Source organism: Oryctolagus cuniculus, chromosome 17, assembly GCF_051225735.1.
Source record: "Oryctolagus cuniculus isolate XC-2025 breed Fujian yellow rabbit chromosome 17, ASM5122573v1, whole genome shotgun sequence".
Taxonomy (NCBI): Eukaryota; Metazoa; Chordata; class Mammalia; order Lagomorpha; family Leporidae; genus Oryctolagus; species Oryctolagus cuniculus.
The window spans coordinates 53,928,143-53,938,553 of record NC_142883.1 but is presented as its reverse complement, the minus strand read 5'-3'; the positions used below and the strand labels follow the sequence as shown (position 1 = coordinate 53,938,553).

Below are 10,411 nucleotides of genomic sequence, written 5' to 3'. Positions count from 1 at the left end.
AGCCCGGCCCATGAGAGGAAGAAGAAGGAATCGCACCTGGCCTTGTGTGTAGTGGACAGGGGCGGTGCCCCACCCCACCCAACCCCATCCCGGGGGGAGGAAGGACACAGCCTGGGTTGTGCAGGGGCCTGGGAAAAAAATGACCAGAAACCAGCAGTTGCTTCATAATTCACAAAACCATTTTAATCACTCCTGGAACCTATTTCAATGTTAATGTATAGCTTAAGAATGTAAATTGCATTCTATAGAGGAAGAGAGGGAAACTCAGAGATACAGTATGCAGAGTAAAGGACAGAAACAGAGGTGGGAGAAATCAAGGTGGGACCCAGTCCCAGGCAGGCCCTGGTGGCCTCACGAGGAGGAGTATGGATATTTCCAACGCAGGATGGCGCCGTCGGCGCTGACGCTGACGATGTACTGGTTGCCCGGACTTATCCGGATGCGTGTGATGTTGCCACTGTGTCCCACCCCTACGTGAGTCACCTCGCCCTCGTTGTAATTCCAAACTTTGACCAGATGGTCGTTTCCACCTGAAAAACACAAATGCTGACATGGCGTTGCTGTGACAGAATCGAGCGTCAGCCCTGGTTTCAAATGACTGGATCGTTTTCAACACCCCCCCACACACACACACACGTGCCAGCTCAAAGGAACAGCAATCTACCTTTACACACTGCTGTAATTGGATTATTAAAATCCGTGGGTGGGCGTGGGCCTGTGGAACAGCAGCTTCAGCCACGACCTGGGATACCTGCATCCTGTACTGGGGTGCCGGGTCAAGTCCTAGCTGCCTCACTTCCTGTCTGGCTTCCTGCTAATGCACCCTGGGAGGCACTGGATCACGGCCCAAGGACTTGGGTCCCTGCCACCCACTTGGGAGACCTGGATGGGGTTCCAGGCTCCTGGCTGCAGCCTGGCTTAGCCCTGGCTATTGTGGCCATCCGGGAAGTTAGCCAGCAGATGGGAGAGGTTTTGCTACCTCTTTGTTGCTCTCTCAAGTCGATGACAAGGAATAAAACTGGACATTAAAATCTATGTCTGTTGTAGTAAATTTGGGTAGGAAAAAAAAAAAAAACACCAAGAGACCAAATCACCCTTCATGCGACCACACAGAAATAACCACCATGGCCTTTTGGTGTTAGTTCCTTCTGGGTTTTTCTGAGTGTAGACAGTTACATGGGTATTCTGGGACTGGGAATCTCACTGTGTCTGGTTTGGTCTCTTGCTTTAACTCACTGAGGACATTCCTTTGTGAATGCCCTGAAGAATCAAGGAGCTGGGTGGGGAATGACGCCAGTGCTGTTCCAGTCGGCACGTGGGGCTGTAAATGCCCTCTGTCAAACACTGGCTAATTCATCTGTCTGGGGTGGAACGGCAGGGGGATGCAGGGACATCACATCATTCAACAGTGACCCAGTACAGGGGACAGGCATTTAAGACTCCAGTGGGAGGTGCGGACGCTGTGGCTCAGTAGGTTAAAGCCCTGGCCTGCAGCGCCAGCATCCCATATGGGTGCCAGTTCGAGTCTGGCCTGCCCCACTTCTGATCTAGCTCCCTGCTAATGCACCTGGGAAAGCAGCAGGCTGCACCCTTATCTTCTGAATCTAAGCAAGCTGCCTTGGAAGCTCCTTGGGCCTCTCTTCCGGTTGCCTCCCACCTGGCAGTCCCCCACGTTCCCGCCTCCAGGAGCCAGGCGTGGCTCGCTCTTCTGAAGACTGACCTGTGACAAAGTGCAGGCCTTCCTGTGTGATATCCATCCCATTTACGGACCCGGACATGGAGCCTTCCAGCTCTCGGATCACCGTCCCGTCAAAGACTTCCCAGTACGCGATCTGGAGATCGGGAGACAAGCGTCGGGCAGGGCTGGGGCTCAGTGCGGTCGCGGGTGCACATGTTAACAAAAGACGCCTCTACTTTATATAGAAGGCAGCAAAAATACACCGAGGGATGGGATCGGCTGCAATTATAAATAGGCTGTCGCAGGGGTGGAGAGACCGTTTTAATATTTTTAGTGTTGGCTTTAAAATCTGCCTGCTCTGGAAAGAGAGGATGATGTGCTGATAAACCTGGACTGTGACAAAAAGGGCAGACTGTGTCTGCAGCAAGCTGCGCAGGAGAGAACAGTCACTGTGTCCACCGTACTTCTGTGCTCACGGAGATGGGTGGAGAGGCGTTCCCTCCCTCCTGGCTGGGGACTGGGTGCTCCCAAGTTCCGGACACCAGGGATCCTTACAAAGTCACCTCCCTGAGAGGCTGTACCCTCCCTCTTCTTTAGCCGGCTTTATAAAGTATCCCACAGGGTGGTGTTGAGGCAGACTGATAACCTCGGTCTCTTCCTGGGGAGGGGAGCTGGGCTAAGGGTAGGGGGAGGCGGGGGCTGAAGGGAGAGGGTTTATCCCTTAATCTACGGATGCCCCTTGGTGTCCTTGGGGAATTGGTTCCTGGGCCTGAACCAAGTTCCTTACATAAAATACTCAAGTTCCTTACATAAAATGGCATGGCAGGGGTGGGCACTTGGTGCAGCTGTTAAGATGCCAACTGGGACACCCACATCCCATACAGGGGTGCCTGGCTGGAATCCTGGTTGCTCCATTTCCCATCCAGCTTCCTCCTCCTGCACACCCTGGGAGGCAGCAGGTGATGGCTCAGGTAGCTGGGTCCTTGGCACCCTCATGGGAGACTCAGATTGAGCTCCTGGCTCCTGGCTTTGGCCTGGCCCAGCCCTGGCCATTGCAGACATTTGGGAGTGTGCCAATGGCTGGGAGATCTTGCTCAGTCTCTGTCTCTCTGCCTTCCAAACATTTAAAATGGCAGAGGGCCGGCACTTCGGCTCACTAGGCTAATCCTCCGCCTTGCAGCACCAGCACACCGGGTTCTAGTCCCGGTCAGGGCGCCGGATTCTGTCCCGGTGGCTCCTCTTCCAGGCCAGCTCTCTGCTGTGGCCCGGGAGTGCAGTGGAGGATGGCCCAAGTGCTTGGGCCCTGCACCCCATGGGAGACCAGGAGAAGCACCTGGCTCCTGGTTTTGGATTAGCGCAGTGCGCCAGCCGCAGCGGCCATTGGAGGGTGAACCAACAGCAAAGGAAGACCTTTCTCTCTCTCTCTCTCTCTCTGTCCACTCTGCCTGTCAAAAAAAAATTTAAAAAAATAAAATAAAATGGCAGAGGACTGGGGTGAGCGTTTGCTACCACAGTTGATCTGTAGATTGGAATGCTCAAATCCCATACTGGAATACCTGGTTAGAGTCCTGGCCACTCTACTTCCAATCCAGCTTCCTCCTAATGTGCACCCTGGGAGGCGGCAGGAGATGGCTCAAGTATTTGGGTCTCTGGCACTCACAAAGGAGACCCTGACCGAGCTCTGGGCTCAGGGCCTGGCCTGCCTTGGCCGTTGCAGACATTTGGGAAGTGTTTTTCTCTCTCTCTTCATTTAAATAAGATGAAATAAATACAACAAAATGGCATAGTAATTACATACAAGCAACACAATCCACCTGCACACTTTAAATCATCTCTAGATTACTTACAATGCCTAATGCAGTGCAAGTGGGATGGGAATGGTGGTTACACTGTATTATTTAGGGAGTAATGATAAGAAAAAAAATTCTGCATGTGTTCAGTGTTGACACAATAAAAAAAAATTTTTTTTTTTAATCTGAATCCAGACGTGGAGCCCGCAGACACAGAGGGCTGATGCTACTCACCTTTCTGTCTGTTCCACTGGTGATGATCTGGAACTCTTCAGGGTGGTAACAGACACACTGGAAGAGGGTGTTGGCCAGGATCATCTGATTCCTCCTAAGGCGTCTGAAAAGCAGATTCAAAGCCGTGGAACCCAACAAGCTCTCAAGGGGGGATTTGGCACAGCTTGGGTTGGAGTTTTGGGTCCCAGACACCCTACGCTGCTCAGCCCCGTGGCACCTGTGCGCCTTCAGAACAGACCTCTGGGGATTCTGCCCTCGGCACCTGCTGCATCCTCCCCCTGCACCTGTCCGTGGCCGTCAGAGGGGAGAACGGAGCACGGAACTCACAAGAAGCCTCCCGTTCCAACGAGAAGGAAGCAGAAGCGGCTGAACGTGGAACCGGCCCGCTGCCTCCCACCCGGTGTAGTTTATTCCCAGAGCTCCTACAAGCTGAGCAGCAGAGGGTGGGAGGAGGGCTTTTTAAAAATGGAAGACGTGGGGGCCGGCGTTGTGGCACAGCAGGTTCAGCCGCCACTTGCTAGGCCGGCAGCCCATACTGGAGTGCTGGTTTGAGTCCCCGCTGTTCTGCTTCCTGTCCAGCTCCCTGCTAATGCTCCTGGGAAGGCAGCAGAAGAAGGGCCAAGTGCTTGGGCCCTACCACTCATGTCGGGGGACCTGGTTGGAGTTCCAGGCTGCTGGCTTCAGCCTGGCCCAGCCCTGGCTTGTGTGGCCATTTGGGGAGTGAGCTAGTAGATGGGAGATTCTCTTTCTTTCTCTCTCTCTCCTACACTCTGCCTATTTCAAGTAAATAAATAAATACATATATATTTTGAAAAAAATGGATGCTACGAGCTTGAAGTTCATTCTGGGCTTCACTGGGTGGAAGATAAGAGGAGCTGCCTGTGTGGCTTGTTTCCCTTACTCTTTTCTCACTCTCAGCATTGGATTAGTGCAAGGAAAATCACGCTTCCTGTGCGTGGCCAGAAGTCTGCTTCCTTTGGCACTGAGAAACGCCTAGCAGTCAATCCTGCCTGGAGACCACACCCACCAGCATCTGTCAACACTGGGCAGCCCTGGAGGTGGAGGCTTTCTGAGAACCACCCTTCACTGTTGCCCTGATGGGTCTGGTTTCCACCCTCCGGGGAGTCTCCAAACACTGGTGTGGCACGGGCAGGTTTTGCAAGGGCCATGCCGGGTCCCCATCGCCACCACCTACATCAGGTCCCAGATGATGCACGTGCCGTCGGTGCTGGCGGTGACACACTCCTCGTTGTTCTTCTTCACCCTGATGCAGGACACGGAGGACTTGTGCTCCTTCAGGGCCTCCTCCAGCTGCTGGGACTGGCTGCTGATCTTCCACACCCTCACCTGCAAGGCACAGAGCACGCCGCCTCCATCCGGCACCAGCCTGGGACTTCTGCAGGGGTCAGAGCAGATCCCAAGAGCTTTCTCGCCTCTGCTGCACTTGACCTGGCTTCCTAACTCCCTGTCCTCTTGGCTGGGTGGGGTGAGAGTGCTGTGTTGCCAGGAGCCTGGGAGATCCCAAACCCGCTTCCACCTCCAGGCTCAGAAATCCACCAGGCACCCGCCACAAAGTAATGCAAGGGCCGCTGCTAAACTAAGCGAAATCACGCGCCTACTTATTTCTGCTGATCCTCGCGCTCAAGTTTCTGGCGCCATCAGGACATTTCTTGGGCACCCAGAGCCATATATAAATCTTCACATCAGCTGTTCAATTTTAATAGTTTAAAAACCAATCGTTCTCAACGCTACTGAACCCAATCCTGTGCTTTTTTTCCCCCAAATATTTTCTAATGCCTATTTATTATCCTGAAGTGAAATTCATGGGCGATACACCACCAATACACAAAACTTCAAAGCAGTCAATATAATGACTGGTTGTAATAAAAAGGACAAAGAAAAGGAAAGTTATGTGGTTATCATTGTATGTTCTTTCATGGATAGAGGCCCTGTCACAACTACACCAGAAAATGTAGTAATGTAGCCCACCTTCTTACAATGAATATGCTAGATTTATGAAAAGTAAGAATATTAAAAACTATTCTGTACAAGTAACATAGGATAGTGAGGCGAGTAGACGCTAAACTAAAAATTGATGTTGTGAGGGGTGGGTGCTGGGCACAGGGGTGAAGTCACCGCTTGGGACACCCACTTCCGTATCCGAGTGCCTGGGTGTGAGTCCCAGCCCCATGTCCAATCTAGCTTTCTTCTGCAGTGCACCCTGGGAGTCAGCAGGGGTGACGCAAGGAGTTGGGTCCCCGCCTCCCATATGGGAGACCCAAGCTAAGTTGTGGGCTCCTGGCTTCAGCTTGGTCCAGCCCTGGCTGCTGCAGGCATATGAGGAGTGAACCAGTGGGTAGAAGATCTTTCTCCTTTCTGCCTCTCAAATAAACACAATAAATAATTTTTTAAAAGATGTATTTATTCGAAAGGCAGAATTACAAAGCCGGGGAGACAGAGAAAGAGAGAAAGATCTCCCATTCACTGATTCACTCCCCAAATGGCTGCAGCTGTGTTCCGATCGGCCTAACTGCTGAGCCGCAGCCAGGGTCTCCAGCACTGGCAAAAAGACCTGGGAGGCTAGCTTTTGGAAGGAAAGGCCCTCATACTCGATGACTGGAGGAGGCGTCCTGCGACCGTGAAAACTGTGCAGCAGGGCCAACAGCAAGGAGACTGCGTGGCAGATCTCATCAGCTCCGGCTCTGGCTTCTGGAATGCCTTTTCAGGGAGACCAGGTACAGAGGACAGGAGGCCAAAGGTGGAAGGTGCCAGGGGAGCGAGAGAGGAGACAAATCCAAGATAACACCCAGTGTAGTTTGGGGGTTGGGGAGAGGGGAGGACTCATCTCCTGGTCTCAGGTAGCCCTGGGACATAGGGATCTCCCTTACCACCACCACCACTACCACCACCACCTCCAGACAGGAGACAGAAGGTTCTACAAAGGTGGCCTGGGGCTACTTGGAATGGACTTGACCTCTTCCAAGAAATATTAACATTCACAAGAGACACTCTGGAAATCAGATAAGAACGGCACTTTATCTTAATGACTTTGTTTACCCCTGCAGGGCTAGGGATGACCTCCCGGACTGGCCTGGAAGGCAAGATGGCCAAACAGGCGGAGGTGTGTCCCACTGAATCCCTACAAACTCAGGTAGATTATCTGTCTGAGAGCGCTGTGCTGTAGTATCAGCAAGTTGAGGCCCCAGAGTAAGGAGGGAGTGAGCTGAGATGCTGGTCGGTGGCTGTGGAAATGTGGTGGGTGGGTCTGGAAGCAGAGGGGCCCTGACAGTGGCACACACGCACTTAGTGCAAACCACGGAATGTAGGCTCTCTCCGTAAGGGAAGGATCGCCGTGTTCACCTTACACTGGAGACTGAAGTGCAGAGGGGCTACAGCACACGTCCCAGGTCACACACAGCCTAGACGTGGTCTAAGAGAAATGAGTTATCGCTCTAAAGGCGAGCAAGACGGTGTTGTATCTGCCTTCTCCCCGATAAATCCTTCCTACAGGAGCAGAGCAAAGAAAGGAAAAAGAAAACATCCCTCGGAGAGAAAGGGAAGGCTTCGGGATGGCGAGAGAGCCGGGGTGTGGTGGAGGCGAGACCCTGAAATAGATGTGGGACTGCAAAGTGTTTTAGGCTCCTTGAAACCATGGGAGGAAAGGGTTCACTGTAATATTTAAACATTTATGGTCAAAATGTCTGGGTGTCTTACAGAACTGATTCTAAAAGTAGCGTCTGCTTTAAAAGATAAGATAAAGACAATTTATACAACCCAAGTCCTCGGAGGAAAAGAACAAGCAAGCCAAAACTTGGACCAACCACCAGCTGGGACTCATAGCCCTATTCCATGTAGGAAGTGTTCCTGCCTGTGCCCTAGACGTCCTGTCTGTGCGCAGAGGAATCAGCATGCATATTATGCATATTCATAAGGTGAGAATGCGAGTTTATGATGTATTTCGGGGCTCCATCCAATCTTCATCTGGTTCTGCCTGACTCCTAGGACAGGTACGTATTAGAAAGTCAAACAGTCGTCCTCCGTGGGAGCAGCTGCCTAAATCAAGGATTATTATTAATTATTATTATTTATAAAATTCTGCTTTCAAGAACAATACCTCCCCTTCCCCACCGCCACTGATGACCCTTTTACAGTCACTGGTGGTGGCGATGGCCGTCACTCCGATCCTGTGAGCACTGTTAATGACGTACATCAGTCGGCCCGTCTCGGGGGCGAAGGCTCGGATTCTACCATCGTTCCACGCTGGCAGGGAAGGGAAACAAAAGGCGGGCGGCATTAGTACACACACCCTCCCTCCCGAGTAACAGGTGAGGGTTGGGACCAGCAGTAGCAGTGGTGATGGAGGAATGGGGCTGGCTCCCAGCAGCTGCCAGGCACCACGCGCCCCTTTCCCCTGAGCCCCCACACCGCCCACACCTGGCTGAGTGAAAGGAGCGGTTAGTCTTGGCTGCACCCGCCCTGAGGTGCGTCTCAGGCCAGGTAAGGGAGGTGGGGGGGGGAGAACAAGAGGCAGCTCCCACCCCTCCAGGAGCTGCCAGACTTGCACCGTGCTCAGCCAACAGTTGTTCTCATATCTCAGAAGCAGAATTTAACATTTCCAAATCACTGTTGGCTTCCCACCCACTCCCACCTTTAAACCTGATACCTCTTCCCCCAGCTCTGCCATCTTTTTCCCATCTCAGTAAAAGCTGCCACCCTCTGGCCAGGTGCTGAAGCCAAGATCCTCGAAGTCACCTGTGATGCCTGTCTAGTGCATCCACCCAACCCAATACAACACCCAGTCCTGCAGCAAGTCCCATCAGCTTCGCTGTGAAGAAGCATCCAGGGGCCTCCACATGCAGCACCAGCATCCCAGATTGGTGCTGGTTCGAGTCCCGGCTGCTCTACTTCCGAGTCAGCTCCCTGCTAATGCACCTGGGAAAGCAGTGGAGGACGGACCAGGTGCTTGGGCTCCTGCCACCCGTGTGGGAGGCCCAGATGGAGTTCCTGGTTCCTGGCTTCATCTAGGCTTAAACAGTGCTGCTGCAGCCTTTTGGGAAGTGAACCAGTGGAGGGAAGCGTGCTCTCTCTCTCTGTAACTCTTTCAAAATAGATATTTTTTAAAAGAGAGAGAATGCAAGCGAGAGAGAGAGAGAAAGAAAACATCCAAAATATGGACACCTCTGAACCCCCCTAATAGTAGGCACTGCTCTCTCCCAAATCACCACCGTCTCTGTACTGCATGATTCTTTTTTTTTAAGATCTTATTTATCTGAGAGGTAGAGTTACAGACAGAGAGAAGGAGAGACAGAGAGCAAGGTCTTCCCCTGCTGGTTCACTCCCCAAATGGCTGCAGAGGCTGGGGCTGGGCTGATCCAAAGCCAGGAGCTTCCTCCGGGTCTCCCATGCAGGTGCAGGGGCCAAAGCACTTGGGCCATCTTCCACTGCTTTCCCAGGCCACAGCAAAGAACTGGATCGGAAGTGGAGCAGCTGGGACCAGAACCTGTGCCCATATGGGGTGCTGGCACTGCAGGCAGAGGATTAACCTACTGTGCCACAGCGCTGGCCTCCAGAATGATTCTAACAGCTCCTCCCCGGCCTTCCATTCTTGCTTACCAACAATTTTCTTTCTTCCCAGGGGTCACAGTGAACTCTTTAAACCCATATCACCTTCCCAATCAAGAACGTCCGAAAGTTTTCCCTGCTGCACTGAGAATTAAAATCCAAACTCCCTCATGCTGCTCAGTAACCAGTGTCTGCCCATACCGATCGCTGACACCTGATCCCTCACCCAGCCTTACCCACTGAGGCCCAGACTCACTCGCTGGCCCTCTTGCTCTGCCTCATCGCACCAGGCGATTTCCCACTGCCTGGAACGCTTTCTGCCCGCATCTCTGCACGGCTGGCACCTTCTCACCTCGGAGACTCAGCAGGTTCAAGGAGGATACTCAAGGCAGAGCCCTTTTTCAGAAAAGACTGGCGGAAGTGGGAGGAGGAGCGAGCGAGGCATGGGACAATCTGGGGGAAGAACGGTCTGGGCAGATGGAAAAACTGGAGCAAAAGCCTTACGTCCAGTGTGTGGGAGGTGCAGCAAGAGGCGAGTAGTAAGAGTGACAGGTAAGAGGACGGAAGTGGGATCTTGCAGGTGGCTGCTGAGATTCTGTCTTCCCTAGAGATGACTTAGGTCTTAAAACAGATTTCTGGCTTCTGTGTTGAAAACAGACTGAGGCCGGCGCCGCGGCTCACTAGGCTGATCCTCCGCCTTGCGGCGCCGGCACACCGGGTTCTAGTCCCGGTTGGGGCGCCAGATTCTGTCCCAGTTGCCCCTCTTCCAGGCCAGCTCTCTGCTGTGGCCAGGGAGTGCAGTGGAGGATGGCCCAGGTGCTTGGGCCCTGCACCCGCATAGGAGACCAGGATAAGTACCTGGCTCCTGCCTTCGGATCAGCGCGGTGCGCCGGCCACAACGCACTGGCCGCGGTGGCCATTGGAGGGTAAACCAATGGCAAAAGGAAGACCTTTCTCTTTGTCTCCCTCTCTCTCACTATCCACTCTGCCTGTCAAAAAAGAAAAAAAAAAAAAACCAGACTGGGAGAGAGGAGTGATGGGCAAGAAGACACCTGGCAGGGAGCTACCAGCGCTGCCCAGGAGACGTGGGGATGGCGAGAAGTGACGGAGCCACAGACTTTGCAATGAGGGCCTTCGGGGCTGTGGA

General features: G+C 53.0%; 1 protein-coding gene across 1 annotated transcript in view; it reads right to left on the bottom strand.

The window, feature by feature from the left end:
- Nucleotides 1-157: 157 nt before the first annotated feature.
- The window catches only part of CFAP52 (cilia and flagella associated protein 52), a 59,445-nt gene continuing 49,191 nt past the window's right edge, over nucleotides 158-10,411 (bottom strand). The window contains exons 11-15 of the mRNA XM_002718974.6: nucleotides 7,817-7,962; nucleotides 4,898-5,049; nucleotides 3,703-3,805; nucleotides 1,721-1,832; nucleotides 158-530 (exon numbers count right to left, since the gene is read on the bottom strand). Of these exons, the coding sequence (XP_002719020.4) occupies nucleotides 352-530; nucleotides 1,721-1,832; nucleotides 3,703-3,805; nucleotides 4,898-5,049; nucleotides 7,817-7,962 (692 nt within the window). The 3' untranslated portion in view covers nucleotides 158-351. The remainder of the gene's footprint in view (nucleotides 531-1,720; nucleotides 1,833-3,702; nucleotides 3,806-4,897; nucleotides 5,050-7,816; nucleotides 7,963-10,411) is intronic.